We start from the raw sequence: 23649 nt of genomic DNA on the forward strand, positions 1-23649 counted from the left end.
CAACTGTCAAAAATAACTGTCATTTTTCAACTGTCAAAAATAACTGCCTTTTTCCGACTGCCTTTTTCCGACTGCCTTTTTCCGACTGCCTTTTTCCGACTGCCATTTTCCGACTGTCAAAAATAACTGCCATTTTCCAACTGTCAAAAATAACTGCCATTTTCCAACTGTCAAAAATAACTGCCATTTTCCAACTGCCATTTTCCAACAGCCATTTTCCAACTGTCAAAAATAACTGCCATTTTCCAACTGCCAAAAATAACTGCCATTTTCCAACTGCCAAAAATAACTGCCATTTTCCGACTGCCATTTTCCGACTGCCATTTTCCAACTGTCAAAAATAACTGCCATTTTCCAACTGCCAAAAATAACTGTCATTTTCCAACTGCCATTTTCCAACTGTCAAAAATAACTGCCATTTTCCAACTGTCAAAAATAACTGCCATTTTCCGACTGCCATTTTCCGACTGCCATTTTCCGACTGTCAAAAATAACTGCCATTTTCCGACTGTCAAAAATAACTGCCATTTTCCGACTGTCAAAAATAACTGCCATTTTCCAACTGTCAAAAATAACTGCCATTTTCCAACTGCCAAAAATAACTGCCATTTTCCAACTGCCATTTTCCAACTGTCAAAAATAACTGCCATTTTCCAACTGTCAAAAATAACTGCCATTTTCAAACTGCCAAAAATAACTGCCATTTTCCGACTGCCATTTTCTGACTGCCATTTTCCAACTGTCAAACATAACTGCCATTTTCCAACTGCCAAAAATAACTGTCATTTTCCAACTGCCATTTTCCAACTGTCAAAAATAACTGGCATTTTCCAACTGTCAAAAATAACTGTCATTTTCCAACTGCCAAAAATAACTGTCATTTTCCAACTGTCATTTTCCAACTGTCAAAAATAACTGCCATTTTCCAACTGCCAAAAATAACTGTCATTTTCCAACTGTCATTTTCCAACTGTCAAAAATAACTGCCATTTTCCGACTGCCATTTTCCGACTGCCATTTTCCAACTGTCAAAAATAACTGTCATTTTTCAACTGTCAAAAATAACTGCCTTTTTCCGACTGCCATTTTCCGACTGCCATTTTCCAACTGTCAAAAATAACTGCCATTTTCCAACTGTCAAAAATAACTGCCATTTTCCAACTGTCAAAAATAACTGCCATTTTCCAACTGCCAAAAATAACTGTCATTTTCCAACTGTCAAAAATAACTGCCATTTTCCAACTGCCAAAAATAACTGTCATTTTCCAACTGCCATTTTCCAACTGTCAAAAATAACTGCCATTTTCCAACTGTCAAAAATAACTGCCATTTTCCGACTGCCATTTTCCGACTGCCATTTTCCGACTGCCATTTTCCGACTGTCAAAAATAACTGCCATTTTCCGACTGTCAAAAATAACTGCCATTTTCCGACTGTCAAAAATAACTGCCATTTTCCAACTGTCAAAAATAACTGCCATTTTCCAACTGCCAAAAATAACTGCCATTTTCCAACTGCCATTTTCCAACTGTCAAAAATAACTGCCATTTTCCAACTGTCAAAAATAACTGCCATTTTCAAACTGCCAAAAATAACTGCCATTTTCCGACTGCCATTTTCTGACTGCCATTTTCCAACTGTCAAACATAACTGCCATTTTCCAACTGCCAAAAATAACTGTCATTTTCCAACTGCCATTTTCCAACTGTCAAAAATAACTGGCATTTTCCAACTGTCAAAAATAACTGCCATTTTCCAACTGCCAAAAATAACTGTCATTTTCCAACTGTCATTTTCCAACTGTCAAAAATAACTGCCATTTTCCAACTGCCAAAAATAACTGTCATTTTCCAACTGTCATTTTCCAACTGTCAAAAATAACTGCCATTTTCCGACTGCCATTTTCCGACTGCCATTTTCCAACTGTCAAAAATAACTGTCATTTTTCAACTGTCAAAAATAACTGCCTTTTTCCGACTGCCTTTTTCCGACTGCCTTTTTCCGACTGCCATTTTCCAACTGTCAAAAATAACTGCCATTTTCCAACTGTCAAAAATAACTGCCATTTTCCAACTGTCAAAAATAACTGCCATTTTCCAACTGTCAAAAATACCTGCCATTTTCCAACTGTCAAAAATAACTGCCATTTTCCAACTGCCAAAAATAACTGTCATTTTCCAACTGCCATTTTCCAACTGTCAAAAATAACTGCCATTTTCCAACTGTCAAAAATAACTGCCATTTTCCAACTGCCAAAAATAACTGTCATTTTCCAACTGTCAAAAATAACTGCAATTTTCCAACTGCCAAAAATAACTGTCATTTTCCAACTGTCATTTTCCAACTGTCAAAAATAACTGCCATTTTCCAACTGCCAAAAATAACTGTCATTTTCCAACTGTCATTTTCCAACTGTCAAAAATAACTGCCATTTTCCAACTGCCAAAAATAACTGTCATTTTCCAACTGTCATTTTCCAACTGTCAAAAATAACTGCCATTTTCCGACAGCCATTTTCCAACTGTCAAAAATAACTGCCATTTTCCAACTGCCATTTTCCAACTGCCATTTTCCAACTGCCATTTTCCGACTGCCAAAAATAACTGCCATTTTCCGACTGCCATTTTCCGACTGCCATTTTCCAACTGCCAAAAATAACTGCCATTTTCCAACTGCCAAAAATAACTGCCATTTTCCAACTGCCAAAAATAACTGCCATTTTCCAACTGCCAAAAATAACTGTCATTTTCCAACTGTCAAAAATAACTGCCATTTTCCAACTGCCATTTTCCAACTGCCATTTTCCGACTGCCATTTTCCGACTGCCATTTTCCAACTGTCAAAAATAACTGCCATTTTCCGACTGCCATTTTCCGACTGCCATTTTCCAACTGTCAAAAATAACTGCCATTTTCCAACTGCCAAAAATAACTGCCATTTTCCAACTGTCAAAAATAACTGCCATTTTCCAACTGTCAAAAATAACTGCCATTTTCCAACTGTCAAAAATAACTGCCATTTTCCAACTGCCAAAAATAACTCATTTTCCAACTGTCATTTTCCAACTGTCAAAAATAACTGCCATTTTCCGACTGCCAAAAATAACTGCCATTTTCCGACTGCCATTTTCCGACTGCCATTTTCCGACTGCCATTTTCCGACTGTCAAAAATAACTGCCATTTTACAACTGTCAAAAATAACTGCCATTTTACAACTGTCAAAAATAACTGCCATTTTCCAACTGCCAAAAATAACTGCCATTTTCCAACTGCCAAAAATAACTGCCATTTTCCGACTGCCATTTTCCGACTGCCATTTTCCAACTGTCAAAAATAACTGCCATTTTCCAACTGCCAAAAATAACTGCCATTTTCCAACTGCCATTTTCCAACTGTCAAAAATAACTGCCATTTTCCAACTGTCAAAAATAACTGCCATTTTCCAATTGTCAACAATAACTGCCATTTTCCGACTGCCATTTTCCGACTGCCATTTTTCGACTGCCATTTTCCGACTGCCATTTTCCGACTGCCATTTTCCGACTGTCAAAAATAACTGCCATTTTCCGACTGTCAAAAATAACTGCCATTTTCCAACTGCCAAAAATAACTGCCATTTTCCAACTGCCAAAAATAACTGCCATTTTCCGACTGCCATTTTCCGACTGCCATTTTCCAACTGCCAAAAATAACTGTCATTTTCCAACTGCCATTTTCCAACTGTCAAAAATAACTGCCATTTTCCAACTGTCAAAAATAACTGCCATTTTCCGACTGCCATTTTCCGACTGCCATTTTCCGACTGTCAAAAATAACTGCCATTTTCCGACTGTCAAAAATAACTGCCATTTTCCGACTGTCAAAAATAACTGCCATTTTCCAACTGTCAAAAATAACTGCCATTTTCCAACTGCCAAAAATAACTCATTTTCCAACTGTCATTTTCCAACTGTCAAAAATAACTGCCATTTTCCAACTGCTAAAAATAACTCATTTTCCAACTGTCATTTTCCAACTGTCAAAAATAACTGCCATTTTCCGACAGCCATTTTCCAACTGTCAAAAATAACTCATTTTTCAACTGTCAAAAATAACTGCCATTTTCCAACTGCCAAAAATAACTGCCATTTTCCAACTGCCAAAAATAACTGCCATTTTCCAACTGCTAAAAATAACTCATTTTCCAACTGTCATTTTCCAACTGTCAAAAATAACTGCCATTTTCCGACAGCCATTTTCCAACTGTCAAAAATAACTCATTTTTCAACTGTCAAAAATAATTGCCATTTTCCAACTGCCATTTTCCAACTGCCATTTTCCGACTGCCAAAAATAACTGCCATTTTCCGACTGCCATTTTCCGACTGCCATTTTCCAACTGTCAAAAATAACTGCCATTTTCCAACTGCCAAAAATAACTGCCATTTTCCAACTGCCAAAAATAACTGCCATTTTCCAACTGCCAAAAATAACTGCCATTTTCCAACTGCCATAAATAACTACCATTTTCCGACTGCCATTTTCTGAGTGCCATTTTCCAACTGTCAAAAATAACTGCCATTTTCCAACTGCCAAAAATAACTGCCATTTTCCAACTGCCAAAAATAACTGTCATTTTCCAACTGTCATTTTCCAACTGTCAAAAATAACTGCCATTTTCCGACTGCCATTTTCCGACTGCCATTTTCCAACTGTCAAAAATAACTGTCATTTTTCAACTGTCAAAAATAACTGCCTTTTTCCGACTGCCATTTTCCGACTGCCATTTTCCAACTGTCAAAAATAACTGCCATTTTCCAACTGTCAAAAATAACTGCCATTTTCCAACTGTCAAAAATAACTGCCATTTTCCAACTGCCAAAAATAACTGTCATTTTCCAACTGTCAAAAATAACTGCAATTTTCCAACTGCCAAAAATAACTGTCATTTTCCAACTGTCATTTTCAAACTGTCAAAAATAACTGCCATTTTCCAACTGCCAAAAATAACTGTCATTTTCCAACTGTCATTTTCCAACTGTCAAAAATAACTGCCATTTTCCAACTGCCAAAAATAACTGTCATTTTCCAACTGTCATTTTCCAACTGTCAAAAATAACTGCCATTTTCCGACAGCCATTTTCCAACTGTCAAAAATAACTGCCATTTTCCAACTGCCATTTTCCAACTGCCATTTTCCAACTGCCATTTTCCGACTGCCAAAAATAACTGCCATTTTCCGACTGCCATTTTCCAACTGCCAAAAATAACTGCCATTTTCCAACTGCCAAAAATAACTGCCATTTTCCAACTGCCAAAAATAACTGCCATTTTCCAACTGCCAAAAATAACTGTCATTTTCCAACTGTCAAAAATAACTGCCATTTTCCAACTGCCATTTTCCAACTGCCATTTTCCGACTGCCATTTTCCGACTGCCATTTTCCAACTGTCAAAAATAACTGCCATTTTCCGACTGCCATTTTCCGACTGCCATTTTCCAACTGTCAAAAATAACTGCCATTTTCCAACTGCCAAAAATAACTGCCATTTTCCAACTGTCAAAAATAACTGCCATTTTCAAACTGCCAAAAATAACTGCCATTTTCCGACTGCCATTTTCCGACTGCCATTTTCCAACTGTCAAAAATAACTGCCATTTTCCAACTGCCAAAAATAACTGTCATTTTCCAACTGCCATTTTCCAACTGTCAAAAATAACTGGCATTTTCCAACTGTCAAAAATAACTGCCATTTTCCAACTGTCAAAAATAACTGCCATTTTCCAACTGTCAAAAATAACTGCCATTTTCCGACTGCCAAAAATAACTGCCATTTTCCGACTGCCATTTTCCGACTGCCATTTTCCGACTGTCAAAAATAACTGCCATTTTCCAACTGTCAAAAATAACTGCCATTTTACAACTGTCAAAAATAACTGCCATTTTCCAACTGCCAAAAATAACTGCCATTTTCCAACTGCCATTTTCCAACTGTCAAAAATAACTGCCATTTTCCAACTGCCATTTTCCGACAGCCATTTTCCAACTGTCAAAAATAACTGCCATTTTCCAACTGCCAAAAATAACTGCCATTTTCCGACTGCCATTTTCCAACTGTCAAAAATAACTGCCATTTTCCAACTGCCAAAAATAACTGCCATTTTCCAACTGCCATTTTCCAACTGTCAAAAATAACTGCCATTTTCCAACTGTCAAAAATAACTGCCATTTTCCAACTGTCAACAATAACTGCCATTTTCCAACTGCCATTTTCCGACTGCCATTTTCCGACTGCCATTTTCCAACTGTCAAAAATAACTGCCATTTTTCAACTGCCAAAAATAACTGCCATTTTCCAACTGCCATTTTCCAACTGTCAAAAATAACTGCCATTTTCCAACTGCCAAAAATAACTGTCATTTTCCAACTGTCATTTTCCAACTGTCAAAAATAACTGCCATTTTCCAACTGCCAAAAATAACTGTCATTTTCCAACTGTCATTTTCCAACTGTCAAAAATTACTGCCATTTTCCAACTGCCAAAAATAACTGTCATTTTCCAACTGTCATTTTCCAACTGTCAAAAATAACTGCCATTTTCCGACAGCCATTTTCCAACTGTCAAAAATAACTGCCATTTTCCAACTGCCATTTTCCAACTGCCATTTTCCGACTGCCATTTTCCGACTGCCAAAAATAACTGCCATTTTCCGACTGCCATTTTCCGACTGCCATTTTCCAACTGCCAAAAATAACTGCCATTTTCCAACTGCCAAAAATAACTGCCATTTTCCAACTGCCAAAAATAACTGTCATTTTCCAACTGTCAAAAATAACTGCCATTTTCCAACTGCCATTTTCCAACTGCCATTTTCCGACTGCCATTTTCCGACTGCCATTTTCCAACTGTCAAAAATAACTGCCATTTTCCGACTGCCATTTTCCGACTACCATTTTCCAACTGTCAAAAATAACTGCCATTTTCCAACTGCCAAAAATAACTGCCATTTTCCAACTGCCATTTTCCAACTGTCAAAAATAACTGCCATTTTCCAACTGTCAAAAATAACTGCCATTTTCAAACTGCCAAAAATAACTGCCATTTTCCGACTGCCATTTTCCGACTGCCATTTTCCAACTGTCAAAAATAACTGCCATTTTCCAACTGCCAAAAATAACTGTCATTTTCCAACTGCCATTTTCCAACTGTCAAAAATAACTGGCATTTTCCAACTGTCAAAAATAACTGTCATTTTCCAACTGCCAAAAATAACTGTCATTTTCCAACTGTCATTTTCCAACTGTCAAAAATAACTGCCATTTTCCAACTGCCAAAAATAACTGTCATTTTCCAACTGTCATTTTCCAACTGTCAAAAATAACTGCCATTTTCCAACTGCCAAAAATAACTGTCATTTTCCGACTGTCATTTTCCAACTGTCAACAATAACTGCCATTTTCCGACTGCCATTTTCCGACTGCCATTTTCCAACTGTCAAAAATAACTGTCATTTTTCAACTGTCAAAAATAACTGCCTTTTTCCGACTGCCTTTTTCCGACTGCCTTTTTCCGACTGCCATTTTCCGACTGCCATTTTCCGACTGTCAAAAATAACTGCCATTTTCCAACTGTCAAAAATAACTGCCATTTTCCAACTGTCAAAAATAACTGCCATTTTCCAACTGCCATTTTCCAACAGCCATTTTCCAACTGTCAAAAATAACTGCCATTTTCCAACTGCCAAAAATAACTGCCATTTTCCAACTGCCAAAAATAACTGCCATTTTCCGACTGCCATTTTCCGACTGCCATTTTCCAACTGTCAAAAATAACTGCCATTTTCCAACTGCCAAAAATAACTGCCATTTTCCGACTGCCATTTTCCGACTGCCATTTTCCGACTGCCATTTTCCGACTGTCAAAAATAACTGCCATTTTCCGACTGTCAAAAATAACTGCCATTTTCCGACTGTCAAAAATAACTGCCATTTTCCAACTGTCAAAAATAACTGCCATTTTCCAACTGCCAAAAATAACTGCCATTTTCCAACTGCCATTTTCCAACTGTCAAAAATAACTGCCATTTTCCAACTGTCAAAAATAACTGCCATTTTCAAACTGCCAAAAATAACTGCCATTTTCCGACTGCCATTTTCTGACTGCCATTTTCCAACTGTCAAACATAACTGCCATTTTCCAACTGCCAAAAATAACTGTCATTTTCCAACTGCCATTTTCCAACTGTCAAAAATAACTGGCATTTTCCAACTGTCAAAAATAACTGCCATTTTCCAACTGCCAAAAATAACTGTCATTTTCCAACTGTCATTTTCCAACTGTCAAAAATAACTGCCATTTTCCAACTGCCAAAAATAACTGTCATTTTCCAACTGTCATTTTCCAACTGTCAAAAATAACTGCCATTTTCCGACTGCCATTTTCCGACTGCCATTTTCCAACTGTCAAAAATAACTGTCATTTTTCAACTGTCAAAAATAACTGCCTTTTTCCGACTGCCTTTTTCCGACTGCCTTTTTCCGACTGCCATTTTCCAACTGTCAAAAATAACTGCCATTTTCCAACTGTCAAAAATAACTGCCATTTTCCAACTGTCAAAAATAACTGCCATTTTCCAACTGTCAAAAATACCTGCCATTTTCCAACTGTCAAAAATAACTGCAATTTTCCAACTGCCAAAAATAACTGTCATTTTCCAACTGCCATTTTCCAACTGTCAAAAATAACTGCCATTTTCCAACTGTCAAAAATAACTGCCGTTTTCCAACTGCCAAAAATAACTGTCATTTTCCAACTGTCAAAAATAACTGCAATTTTCCAACTGCCAAAAATAACTGTCATTTTCCAACTGTCATTTTCCAACTGTCAAAAATAACTGCCATTTTCCAACTGCCAAAAATAACTGTCATTTTCCAACTGTCATTTTCCAACTGTCAAAAATAACTGCCATTTTCCAACTGCCAAAAATAACTGTCATTTTCCAACTGTCATTTTCCAACTGTCAAAAATAACTGCCATTTTCCGACAGCCATTTTCCAACTGTCAAAAATAACTGCCATTTTCCAACTGCCATTTTCCAACTGCCATTTTCCAACTGCCATTTTCCGACTGCCAAAAATAACTGCCATTTTCCGACTGCCATTTTCCGACTGCCATTTTCCAACTGCCAAAAATAACTGCCATTTTCCAACTGCCAAAAATAACTGCCATTTTCCAACTGCCAAAAATAACTGCCATTTTCCAACTGCCAAAAATAACTGTCATTTTCCAACTGTCAAAAATAACTGCCATTTTCCAACTGCCATTTTCCAACTGCCATTTTCCGACTGCCATTTTCCGACTGCCATTTTCCAACTGTCAAAAATAACTGCCATTTTCCGACTGCCATTTTCCGACTGCCATTTTCCAACTGTCAAAAATAACTGCCATTTTCCAACTGCCAAAAATAACTGCCATTTTCCAACTGTCAAAAATAACTGCCATTTTCCAACTGTCAAAAATAACTGCCATTTTCCAACTGTCAAAAATAACTGCCATTTTCCAACTGCCAAAAATAACTCATTTTCCAACTGTCATTTTCCAACTGTCAAAAATAACTGCCATTTTCCGACTGCCAAAAATAACTGCCATTTTCCGACTGCCATTTTCCGACTGCCATTTTCCGACTGCCATTTTCCGACTGTCAAAAATAACTGCCATTTTACAACTGTCAAAAATAACTGCCATTTTACAACTGTCAAAAATAACTGCCATTTTCCAACTGCCAAAAATAACTGCCATTTTCCAACTGCCAAAAATAACTGCCATTTTCCAACTGTCAAAAATAACTGCCATTTTCCAACTGTCAAAAATAACTGCCATTTTCCAACTGTCAAAAATAACTGCCATTTTCCAACTGCCAAAAATAACTCATTTTCCAACTGTCATTTTCCAACTGTCAAAAATAACTGCCATTTTCCGACTGCCAAAAATAACTGCCATTTTCCGACTGCCATTTTCCGACTGCCATTTTCCGACTGCCATTTTCCGACTGTCAAAAATAACTGCCATTTTCCAACTGTCAAAAATAACTGCCATTTTCCAACTGTCAAAAATAACTGCCATTTTCCAACTGCCATTTTAATTCTAACTCTGCTGGAAACTAAGTTAAGCTTCATCATTTGGTCATTGAAGTCTACATCTCCCATATTAAGATTATAGTATATCCATGGTTACAGAGAGACTTTTCAACTACACTAGACACTGTGTAAATTTATACCATCATGTCTGTGTGAATGGAAGACAGTATGAAAACATCCCATTTTTCCTTCCACTTCACTGCAAGTGTGACGGAACGCGGCATCCGACCCCTGCCCTTCTCACCAACTCGTGACTGAAGGACCAGCCGATCTCGCACTGCATTGTCACTTGCATAACAAGATTTTCCAGCTCGTGGGACTACAATCTATGTGCCAGCAGCCTGAGAGCGATTGTTACTGGGTTAGGTTAATTACACAATTAACCCTTCACACTGCCACCACCACCTTTTTACAGAGAAGGAGGAAACTCACAAATCTTAGCAGTAACACTATGATATTAGCATAAGCGTCTGTAACACACACTGTCACCACAGACAGATATATTCAGAGGATTATTACATACAGTAGCACTCTTCGCGAGACAGGATTCTTTAGTTTGCATTAAAATCTTTAGAGACAGTTTCAACACTTTTCAAAATAGGATTTATTACTAAAAAGGTCAAAATGGTGCAATTAAAATATTTACAGAAAAAGATGTTACAAAGATATAAAAAGAGCAATAAAACAACAGAGAAATAAAAGAAAGGAGTTCAGAAGGCAGAATACTTGCAATGTCCTTGGTTTAAGCAGAGTCCAGTTGTCCAAACAAAAAGATTGCCTTGGCTTTCAAGTTTGTTAGATGTTTCCTGATTGATGTTAAATGAGAGCTGTCTTTTCTCCAGCCTGTCAGTCTTTTTCTATCATATTAAATGGGTGTTGCCTGAGAACAAATGACCAAGGTAACCAAGTTTATGACCAAGTCGCCTTCCAATTTCATACTAAGGTTAATAACCTCCAATAGGTACAGGTAGCATCCTAGCAACTGGCAGATTAATATTCAGAATTATATTTCAAATGCAGGGATACCAAACACAGTGTACCCTTGTCACCCAGGAGGAAAGAGACTGCTTATTCTCTCTTCTAGGTGCTAATATAGTCATGTAAGGCCTTGTTTGTCTATATATATCCAAATATATACCTAATATTAATGTGCCCCATTCCTGCTGAATGTTATGAATTGTATGAAAAATGTCTACACATGGAATCTATGTTTTATGGTACGCTCTAGCCCTAATGGCTTAACAGGTCTTGACTGACTGATTTATTTTTTTACGATCAGGCAGAGGAAAGTGGTTTTCAAAGTAGACCCCTGGCACCAGACTAATTAGCGGTTTACAGCCCTGGAGCTTCATCTAGCTGTATTTTATTTAGGATAAGAGGCCCTTTTGACCTCTGTTCAACTTACAGCTATAAATTCCATTCAAAAGGGAGGAGGGAGGACAGGACAGACAACATGGCTGAGACCTAACAAGATGGTTGTCACGTACAGCGTCCATGTCTCTATTGCACACAATCGTCACAGCAAGTAATTCTTCTTTGTGCAAGCAGGCTTTCTCCCCATTTGTAAGTCAGGGTGGAAGCTGTTGTCGGGAAGCCCAGGCAATTAGGTCGCATGGTACTACAGCAGCCATTTCCAGGATCAAATAAGTGTCTGAAAAGTGGTACACTCACATAAAAGCTTTCCATGTACAAATGGTACCCCTTACAGAACAAAGGTGACACCAAGTCCCACACTATATTGCCACTGCTTTCCATTTAGTCTGGGCATCAGTTGGGCTCCACTTCACTGTCTTTTCTCTCAAAAAATTTTAAATCTGTATGTATAGCCTGTTGCCCTCTCACAGAGCTTATACATTTTGACCCCAGATCTGGTACGCTTGCTGGAGAGATATTGCTTAATTGCAAGCCAGGCGGTAAAATGAGGAACTATGGAGTTGTCTATGCAAATGTTTTGTTGTGGGCATATAAATGTATGCTAATTTCTCATAAAGGTAGTTTATGAGGGGCTGAATTTTATAGAGATGGTCATATTCAAGGTCACCCTGAGGGCAGCAGAATGTATTATCACTAAAATGCATAAAATGCATTATTGTCTCATATAATTTCCTGGCCATTGCAGCAGAAAACATGGGCATATGATGAATCAGGTCTGTGGACGAATATGACTACAATTCATTCTTTTTTGTAATGCCCATGTTAAGGGTTAGGCCCAAAAAATTCAGAAACTGTGATAGCTTTCCACATGAATGGTCTGGCAAGATTTGAATTTGGGTTGACGGTGATGTACTGGTTGGCATAAAGATTAGTTTGGTGCACAATCAGCTGATACAGATCTTTGGCAAAAAACAGCTTAAAAAATCAAGGGGGATGTTAACCCTTTGACGCTGACGTCACACAAATATGCGGCCTCACAGAATTGGGCTTTTTTCCGTGGGGCCGCATTTTTGCGGCGCACTCCCAGCACAAAGACCGCAGTGTCACTGAGAGCCCCGGGTCCCGTTCTAATGATTGGGACCCGGGACTCCCGATTCCGGGTCACATGATCGCTGTGATAGCCTCTGATTGGCTATCACAGTGATCAGTCATTGTACAGCCCGGTCTCCTTACTTTTTTCTTTCTCTATTAATGGAGAAGAGAGATACATTGACTCTCTCTAACTCCTGGCATAGAGAAAAAAAACAATGTTTGCAAAAAAAAAAAGATAAATAAATATTAAAAAATAAAATAAAAAATAAAGAAAAATACCTAGATCAATGTTTGATCTAGTTCAGTGCCAGGGTTAGTGTTTGGGTCAAGGTTAGGGTCAAAGGTCGGGATTTAAAAAAAAAAATTGGTATCAGTGTCAATGTCACTGTCAGTGTGTTAGGTAAAAAAAAAAAAAGACAAAAACAAAATGCGCACTATTGTTTCTGGGCTGTACTGTGGGTACAAACAACAAATAACATACACATATATGGTATCGCTGCGATCGTCAAGAGCTGGAGAATTTATTTGGGGTTGTTACTTGGTGGTAGGTTATGGTCGTAACAAGAAACACACAGCTAAATTTAAAAAAATGATTTTTTTTTTACTATTTTGGGCCAGTTTTCCTTTGATAATAAAAAAAAAAATCAGGAGATATCCATTACCATTTACCACCAAATGAAAGCCCAATTTGTCCTGAAAAAATCAAGGTATAATCCACCTGGATGTACAAAGTAGTTGTGATGATATGTACGGTTTCACTAACACATATCAACGTTGCAGAATTGTGCTTAGGCATTTAGATTTGTTTTACCCTTAGGCGTGAAGGGGTTAAACTTGCTGTTTTACAGCTGATTTCCGGGTTGAGCTGTGAAATGGGGGATCCCGGGTGCTGCTAAATCTTAGTCCTACCACTCAGGATTTGCTAGCAGCTCTGGAAGGACATTATGGGCTCTATGGCTTGTGTTTAAATTCTTGGTGGCTGCGGGACACTTTCAGTGCTAGACACGTCACCAGCCTGTACCGCACTGCTGGGACTCGCCAAGTCACCATGAGATACTACAGTGCTGGTGTGGTAAAGGTTGGGATGTACAAGGCTGCTGGTGCTTTGTCAGTCCACAAAAAGGTAGTGCAGCACCAGTACTTACACCTTGCTGCATATGATAAAAATCATGCTTTCCTATCACTCCAGCTACCTGGGGTCGGGTGTGCCTGACCTTAACAGAGACCTCTTCTCCATCCCTAAGCTCCTTATTGGGATGCTGCTGCTTTCTACAGGTTTGTATTCTGGGCTGGATTCTGACAGTGAGTCTTCCCCTTTGCTCTCATCTGTCATACTTAGAATCCTGTAGGGCTCTTCACTAGTGTACCTTTCTTTGGACATTTTGGGCACTAAATTTACAGTTACCTAGTGCTTCCAGCTGTCAGGGACTGCTTGAACCGCTTGAAATAAAATGTACCTGCTAGTGCTAGCAGAGAACAGGCCTGATTCTTCTAACACTGCGGTTTTGTGTATAATGTATCAGAGGTGGCAGTGATGAGAAAAATTATACTGAGACTATACTTGGTGGTGGTGGTGGTGGGGGGGGGGGGGGGGGGCAGGGGGGCTAAACACAATGCTGGCAGTGATTGGGGCTGATCTGGCTAATGCTGTGTTCTTGGGGACACTATACTAAGGGGAACACTAGCATAGTTCTGTTCATGATCAATATATTGATCCGTACAGACACTATATACTAACAAAGACAGTGATCAGCGAACTATAGAGTGCAATAGTGTAGCAGGCAATCTAGCACTAACCAACCCTGGCTGGGAGGGATGTTAACTGACCCTTACACTATCTTACATTATCTGATGTCACAAGTGATGCTAATATCAATGATCAGTGATAAATTTTGTACACTGCCACTGTACTGATGGCACTGGCTAGGTGACAGGGGTGATCAAAGGGTTAACTGAGGACGATCAAAGGGTTAAATGTGCTTAACTAATGTGTGCTGTTGTAAATGTGCTGCTTTTGCTCACTAACCCTTGACCCTCTGTCTGGTCAGTGCTGATTTGCCCTGTACTGCTCACATGCACTCTCCCAAGAAAAAAAACTCTAGCAATACAAACTAAACTGAGCATTTGCAGAGTGCCTCCTAGAGCTCTGTACAATCAGAATATGGTTTTGGGACAGTAGAAGAAGGGGAGGATCAGAGAAGACAGTATTAAATAGCCTTTTTACACAACGCAGAGGATTAACCCCTTAGGTTCCACAGCTAGTACAGCAAGCATGCTTTAGTGCATATACACACTGATTTTACTGTTGTGGCTTTGGTAACACTCTAAAGTGTTTTTGCACTTGTACCTACAGGTAAGCCTATAATAAGGCTTACCTGTAGGAACTGTAGATTTCTCCTACACATGTTTAGAAGATAATTACCTGTGTAGAGCACCGGCGCTTGCGCTCTGAAGGAACGGCATGCCCATGCCGTTCCTGCAAAGCTGTGTGCTATAAAATGTGACTCCTGCGCGCATGCATTGGAGTTGTGTCATTGTGGATCGGCCATTCAAACTGCCAATGCCCACGAACCCGATGAAGATGGAAGCCCTGTCTGCGGTGACAACATGCCACTGGAGGGCTTTGTTTTAAGGTAAGTTTCACATAATGTGTTAGTATGCGATGCATATTAGCACATTATGACACTGCCTTGCAGAAGACAACTTTTTTTTTTTTTGAGAGTTTACTATCACTTTATGTTAATTCTTCTTTCGATAAAAGTTACATGAAACACTGTAAATGCTTGTCAAACAGGCACTAAAGTTGAGAAGCAGTGGACAAGGTTTTGATTGTTACAGACCATATAAATTAAGCTTTATTTCACTGCTTTGAAGATTTAGCAAAATTTTTCTAAACTTCATCACACATTTTTATTAGATTTGGGTTGCTCTTTTGTGGTTTTTCTTGATGGGAGAGTTGATCTAAACAAAAGACTATGGTGAACAAAGCCTGATTGTTTTATAGCACACGAAATTAAGTCAATGAGTGGACAAGTACACAAGAAATGTATTTCAGTTCCTAAACATTTAAAGGCTAAGTTCACCTTTTAAAGAAAAAAATAATAAATGCACATATTTTTCATAGGTGAAATGTCAGACTCCTGCAGGCATGTCCTCCAGCTTTCTGCCTGTACCTCTGTACATGCGTTGGTTTAGAAAGCTAAAGGAAGTTTCAATGGACTATAAGGGTGCTGATCAGCACACTCGTAGTTCATTTGGAACTACAAGTTCATCTGATGATCCCTGTGAATGAATGACGTAGCTGTGTGAGCAGAGCCCATGTAGCTGCACTGATTTTAAAAATGTGATAGCAGCTTCGGGGGAGAGAAACTGGGTGGGGGTGTGGGTAGGGTGCTGGAACATGCTACATTTTACACCATAAATATGGGTGAAACATGTACCATAAGTTCTAAAGGTGAACTTATCCTTTAAGATAATGCTGCGCTTATACTGCAGATGAGGCCTATATTTTTCACCATTGCGTTCAGCAGCTTTGTGGGCTTTTATGTATTGTGTCCACTAGATGGAGACGAAATACCGTAGTACTGCTGCAATTTAAACAAAAAGAACATTGAGCTCTTATTTTCAGTTATTATTGCTAGATTTATCTTAACCACTTGAGTACCAGCTTGTATATACCATTTTGTCACCAGGTCATTTTGAACCACATCCAATCCACATGACATGTGAAATAACATTGCTTTCTATGGTACCTGTTCACACATGTCTGGTGCACTGGAGGTGCGGATTCAATGCAGTTTAAAAATGAATCCTGTACGATTTCTGAACAGTGCGGTCCGGTTCAGGTGCAGATTACAGCCTATTGATTTGTATGGGAACCATTGCTAAAATCGTGACCTTATCCTGTCCTGAACCTGAAGTAAACTTGAACTGAACCTTTGAACAACTACTGTATCAATTAGCTGTGAAACCTGAGAAAAAGAGCAGCCCACATATTTCACTCAGCACAGGGTTACTTATCTTTTTAACAATAAATAGCCCTCTGACTGGGTTGTCCTTTGGATAGTATTGGTATCTACTGTATGTATGTGTAGTGCAGAGCCATAACTGGTCTGGATGTTTAATCCTAGGCTCTTTTCCCATGTAGCACTACCCCCTTAGCAGTTGCTGATGTTTTGGGTCCCCCTATAGTCCTGCACTGCCAGGCAACAACACACATTTTCCACAGACTAGCAAACAGAAGACAGTAAACAGTTCTTAAGCTTAGTTTTTTACTTTTATTAGGGGTATTTGAACTTGGAAGGGGTAAGGGGTGTATGGGATGTCCAAAGGAACTGCAACTGAGGACAACTTTCTGGCAACTGTGTACAAGTCTTTTCACAGCAAAAAGTCCTTCATGAAGAGCTCTCCAGCCTCTCCTGGTGTATCACCCCAGACCCCAGATAAATCCTCTTCTCATCCAGCTATCTGGAGAAAATCCCTGGACAAGGGGATGCAGTGCCTGTCACTTTAAGTTTAAGCAGTCCCAGGTAAGAAGAGAGTCAGATTTCCCACCATAATGCCCCTTTCCCCTTAACTGGCCCAGGGGGTATAGGATTACTCACTCTTCCTCTCCTGTGTGCTTGTTGGGTTGGTGGCTGCCTTCAGGCCTTCTGCTAGGATGGCTTCTTCCCTTTCAGGGGACTCCTGAGGTTGAGTGATTCTCCTTTTCAGCACCTCTGCCTGGAGGTAGGCCACTTCCCACTGAGCCCCCTCCCAGGCTCCTGCATCTCAGCCTGCTTCACATCTGCTGACCCCATGCCAAGTCTCCTGCCTAGGGATTGAGCAGGATCCCTAAAGAGTGCAGACCAGCTCCTTCTCACCCCTGCCCACTGAGTTCTAGAGACTTCTCCATGTCTCTAGATCAGGGGGAGGTATCAGGGAGCTGATCTGCAGGGCCTCTCAGCCCTGACCCGAATTTGACCCCTCTGACTATCACCTAAGCTGCTACTCAGCCTTCTAACTAAAAAAAATTATTAGCTAGCTCGCCCTAGCTAAGTAAGAAGGTGCTACACCCTAATTAAACTCCTGTTTATCCTGGTCTCCGTAAACCCATTCAGGAAAGGTCAGAAGACCCTCCAGACATCTCCCACTCACTGACCTGAATTTGACCCCTCTGACCATCACCCAGGCTGCTACTCAGCCTTCTAACTAAAAAAAAATTAACTAGCTCCCGCTAGCTATGTAGGAGGTTGCTACACCCTAATTAACCTCCTTAGCGGTTTTCCCGAGTGTAGCTCGGGGTAGAATTTCTATACCAAGAACGGTAACCCCGAGCTACACTCGGGCTTACCATGCAGCGTTCTCTGGGGGTCCCTGCAGCACTTACCTTGTCCTTCGCTCCCACGATGTGTCCCCTGCAGCGTCCCCGGCCATCTCCTCCGGCGGATGCTGGCATCTGACTTCCGTGTTCCGGTCCCCGTGACGTCGGAACGTTCGGGCGGCGGAACCGGCGGGAAATTTGAAATTTTTAAAAAATGACATTTTTGCTGTCATTGCTTTTTCAATGCATTTCACATACATTTTGTCCCCACTGCTTTGTCCTGTGCCCTGCCTGCATTTTGACTGTTCTTTCTGCCTGGAAACTTAGAAAAGTCCATGGCGGCCAAAAAGCGTCCCTTTACATCAAAAGCGGTTTTAGAACAGCGATAGTAAATCAGAACCACTTGCAGAATTGAGTGATAATGATTTGTGGGGAAATTCGTCATCAGACACTGAAAACGATTTTGCGACTTTGCTCAGCGATGTGCGAATTTGCCTCTGTATTTCAAATTTCAGTGTTTTTGGTTTGATTATATTATTGAATTAAATTGATTATTATTATATTATTATTTTTTATGATTATTAATTAAATTATAATTTATGATTTTGTGTTTCAAGTTTTATCATATCCGGAATGTTTAATAGACTCTTGTTCGGACAGATTTCAGTGAGTTATTCCTAAAAATTACAGCCTACAATTAAAAACTACATATTTCCATGCAAAAAAATGGTACCGCTTTCAGCACAAAATTCCTGACATGATCATACTGCCAGGGAGGTTAAGGTCCTGTTTATCCTGGTCTCCCCAAAACCCATTCAGGGAGGGTCAGAAGACCCTCCAGACGTCTCCCACTCACTAAAGTCCTCATCACTCACATCCCTGTAGAACTTAGGGGAGTCAGGGCCAGACTTCAAACTGCTCCCCTCTGTGGAAACAAGTACAGGTGCCACATCTGTTGCAGTCTTACCTCCTGTCCTCTCACTGAGGACAACTTGCTTTTCAGATGATGGGTCCCTCCCCACTAATCCCAGGATGGGTTCCTGACGGTGACTATACACATACCATAAACATTTGTATGTTTCCCTATCCTTAGAAATGGTTGCAACAAAGTCTGCTTTAAAGGGATGGTACCAAGAGCTCGCTTGCCCCTCGGTACCAGCCTCACACCTGTGTCAGTGAAGCATTTGGCTCAGTCTCTTCTCTGCCCCTCACTCCCTACGAGACTTTCAGTTTGGCTGGAAGAACTGTGCATACCCCACCATCTTGTTACTGTCTGCCATATGCAGGGTGTACTTCTTCTCCAACACTCAGTCCATCACTCTGCCCCCTCTCCCGGGGGCTCCTGGCGCCACTTCTCCCACGCCAACACTTAACCCTTCCTCTTCCAAGCCACAAACAGTTCCTGAATCACGGCAGATTCCACTGCAATCAGTTCCTGAATAAAGGCAGACGTCCTCCACCGGCTCACCCCTTATGAAGTTGTACATCTGTCACTGGCTGCATTCACTGTACACAATCTTCGAACATCTCCCTTAGCAACAGCTGCCTATGTCAGGCAGGAATCTAGGACATAGCCCCCAGATGTAGTGCATCTGGTCTGGCTGTTTGATCCCACGTTCCATTTCCTGATAGGCACACAACAGTCTGGCTCACAGCATTTCCCAATCACTCGAGTCAGTGAACAGGCTGTGCATGTCTTTTTGTGTTTTTTTTTTTTTCTGCATATGAACTTGGATAGGGTAGGAATAAGCTTAGGGAAACTCCAATGAACTTCAAACTAGTAGTAGAGGACACTAATGTTGAACTAATACTTCAGGGCGAAGGCACCCCTTTTATGAAGTGTAGGAAAAATGTTACTAAACAGGGACTCCTCAACAGGAATACAGTCCTGAGTGTACTGGTAATAAAGTAAATCTTTCAAAAGAAAGTCTCTAAGTCCAGAAGGCTGGTACTGGCTGTGTCCTGAATACTGTGTGGCCACCTGTAGTATCAGTCAGTTTCTGTACTCCAAAGAAGCTTTCTGCAAATGCTTTAGGAAAATAGAAGATAGTTCTCCCAGCCAAACGGTAGCCAGGACCCCATAAAAGATTCTTGCAGGTGGATTTCCCAAGGATGCCACATCCTTCAGGCTGTGTCTTACTCCCTGAGGAGCTTTGGATAGGAGCTTATTTATACCCCTCTCAGCCCCCTGCTGGTCACTCACCATATTGACCAGGGATTGGTCAGAGAAGCATTAATATACAGGCTGGAGTCTGTGCTCTCCTACCCACTATGCCCCAGGTCCTTGGGATACAGGGGTAAGTAGCATATACCAAGAGAACCCAATGCAGACCTAACTAATGTTGCTCTCCCTAACCACAGGGAGGCCAAAATGTACATTTTAACCAACTAGTAGCCTAATAGGGTGCTACATATGGTTCTGGACATGTTACAGACAGTTAACAAATACTTTACCAAGGGATAGATTGGAATGTTATGGTTTTAAATGCATAAACCTGCAATATAATATATGAGACTGCTACGAAATATGAAATGTCAGTTTGACTCACTCTAAAACACTGTTTTATTTTTCACAGATAATAAGGATGTTGTACCTGGTCCTGGAGTTTACAGGCCTGAGAAATGTATCATTCCAACCCATCGCAAACCCCCATCATACTCCATGGGCTCCAGAACCCGCTACAGAATAGTTGATCAGGTTCCAGCGCCTAACACATACTCTTTGCCTCCAGTTCTGGGTCCAAGAGTTCCTGGGAAAGCTTCTGCTCCAGCTTTCACTGTGTCTGGCCGATCACATCATGGAGGGCATTCTGAAGATTTGGCTGTTACACCAGGTCCAGCTCACTATATTCAAATAGATAACAATAGCTACATGAAGAAAGGTCCAGCTTATTCCATGCTTGGGCGACATCAAGTTTCCAAAACACAATTTGCTACCCCAGGGCCTGGAGCTTATAGTCCTGAAAAGGCAACAAACAACAAAAAAAGAGCACCTGTGTTCTCAATGGGCATTAGGCACTCTGAGTACACCACACCTCTCATCATAGAAGTATCTAACTGATCCTTCCCCATTCAATAACTACCATGAAAACTGAGAAATGATTAAATTGATCCAAAGCTAACTGCACAATAAAAAGATGAAGAAGATATTAAACACAATCTGATTAGCTGCTATATGTTTTAGACATGTAGTTTATTAGGATATCCTTATATCAAAATAGAATATGCATTTTTAAAATGCATTTAATGTGGTATTAAACCCAAAATCAAAAAGGGAATACATTGCAGCTTACCAATCATTGGGTGGGGTGGCTGCATTAGTTTTCTTTTTTAAACTTTCCCCCCTCTGTTTTCCCCTGGGGATCTGGCCAGTAACACACCTCCTGTATTAGAGTGCCCCCACTATAGATAAAGGAGTACAGGGAAGCCTTTGGACAGCAGCATTTTCAGTCTGGGCGGAGGGGGTTGTTAGATGCACTAGTTAGATGTACTAGCAGATTTAGATACACTGAAAAATTTAAACTGAACTCCAGCTCACACTGCAGTTACACAAGCAGTTACATAGTTACATAGTTAGTCTGGTTGAAAAAAGACAAAAGTCCACCCAGTTCAACCATTAAAAAAAGGTTATAATTCTATACCCACAGTTGATCCAGAGGAAGGCAAAAAACCCAGCAAAGCATGATCCAATTTGCTCCTGCAGGGAAAAAAATTCCTTCCTAATGCCCCAAGAGGCAATCGGATATTCACTGGATCAACTTTACCTATAAATGTTAGTATCCAGTTATATTCGGTGTATCTAGGAAAGAATCCAGGACTTTTTTAAAGCAATCCACTGAGCTGGCCAGAACCAACTCTTGAGGGAGTCTGTTCCACATTTTCACAGCTCTTACTGTGAAGAAACCTTTCCGTGTTTGGAGATTAAATTTCTTTTCCTCCAGACGTAAAGAGTGCCCCCTTGTCCTCTGTGATGACCTCAGGGTGAATGACTCTACACCGAGTTCACTATATGAACCACTGATGTATTTATACATGTTGATCATATCCCACCTTCAGTTCCTCTAATCCTTCCTCATAGCTGAGCTCCTCCATGCCTCTTATCAGTTTGTTTGCCCTTCTCTATACTTTCTTTAGTTCCCCAATGTTCTTTTTGTGAATTGGTGCCCAAAACTGAACTGCATATTCCAGATGAGGTTTCACTAATGATTTGTATCGGGGTAATATGATATCTGTCTCTCTGGAGTCTATACGTCTTTTAATATAAGAGAGGATTTTGCTTGCTTTGGAAACTGCAGCTTGGCATTGCATGGCATTATTAAGCTTGTGATCTACCAGAACTCCCAGATCCTTCTACACCATTGATTCCTCCAGTTGTACCCCCCCCTAGTATGTATGATGCATGCATATTCTTAGCCCCCAAGTGCATAACCTTACATTTATCAACATTAAACCTCATTTGCCACATAGTTGCCCAATTAAACAGTGCATTGAGGTCGGCTTGTAAGTTGAAGACATCCTGTAAGGACGTTATTCCACTGCACAGCTTGGTGTCATCTGCAAAGACTGAAATGGGATTTATAGTCCCAGACCCTATATCACTTATAAATATATTAAAAAGTAAGGGTCTCAACACTGAACCTTGGGGTACACCACTGACAACCCTAGACCATTCAGAGTATGAATCATTAATCACTACTCTCTGAATACAATCTTTTAGCTAGTTTTCTATCCATTTACATACAGATTTTTCCAAGACTGTAGACTTTACCTTACACATTAGCCGTGTGTGGGGAACTGTGTCAAACCCTTTTGCAAAATCCAAGTATACCACGTCCACTGCTACCCCTCTGTCCAAGGTTTTGTTCACCCCCTCATAAAAAGAAATCAGATTTGTTTGACAACTTGGGGTTTATTTACTAAAGCTGGAGAGTCCAAAATCAGACTCCCTTCTGCATAGAAACCAATCAGCTTCCAGGTTTCATTGCCAAAGCTTCATTGAACAAGCTGAGGTTAGAAGCTGATTGGTTTCTATGCAGAAGGGAGTCTGATTTTGGACTCTCCAGCTTTAGTAAATAAACCCCCTTCTGTCTTTCATGAATCCATGCTGTCTGTTGCTTAAAACATTTTTTTCCAGCAAGAACTCATCTATGTGGTCTTTTATTAAACTCTCCAGTATCTTCCCAACTATAGAAGTTAAACTTACAGGTCTATAATTACTTGGTAAAGATTTTGACCCCGTTTTAAATATAGACACCACATTGGTCTTACGCCAATCCAGTGGTACTATGCCAGTCATTAAAGAGTCCTTAAAAATTAGAAACAATGGCTTTGAAATGACAGAGCTCAATTCTTTAATGACCCATGGGGTGTATGCGATCTGTTCCAGGTGCTTTATTCACCTTTATTCTGTCTAAATATTTTTGGATCATATCAATTGTGAGCCAATGTGGATCACCTGGAAATGTGTCAATACCATGCCCATTATAGACAAGTGCTCCCTCATGCTCCTTTGTATATGCAGAGCTGAAGAAGGTATTTTATAAATTTGCCTTCTTTGTCCCCAGTCACCCACTCTAGATTATTTTGTAAAGGGCCTACATGCTCGGACCGAACCTTTTTACTATTAATATATTTGAAGAATTTTTTGGGGTTGGTCCTGCTATCTTTTGCAATATGTGGTTCATTTTCAATTTTTGCAGCCTTTATTTCCTTTTTGCATATTCTGTTATATTCTTTGTAATGTTTAAACAATGATAGCGATCCTT

General features: G+C 40.0%; 1 protein-coding gene across 1 annotated transcript in view; it reads left to right on the forward strand.

The window, feature by feature from the left end:
- The window catches only part of CIMAP1D (CIMAP1 family member D), a 68759-nt gene extending 47758 nt beyond the window's left edge, over nucleotides 1-21001 (forward strand). Inside the window, exon 4 of the mRNA XM_089657464.1 lies at nucleotides 20461-21001. Within this exon, the coding sequence (XP_089513590.1) occupies nucleotides 20461-20945 (485 nt within the window). The 3' untranslated portion in view covers nucleotides 20946-21001. The remainder of the gene's footprint in view (nucleotides 1-20460) is intronic.
- Nucleotides 21002-23649: the final 2648 nt, after the last annotated feature.

This window comes from Staurois parvus, unplaced genomic scaffold (assembly GCF_062004578.1).
Source record: "Staurois parvus isolate SC_StPar_1 unplaced genomic scaffold, SC_StPar_1.0 ptg001003l, whole genome shotgun sequence".
In the NCBI taxonomy this organism is placed as follows: domain Eukaryota; kingdom Metazoa; phylum Chordata; class Amphibia; order Anura; family Ranidae; genus Staurois; species Staurois parvus.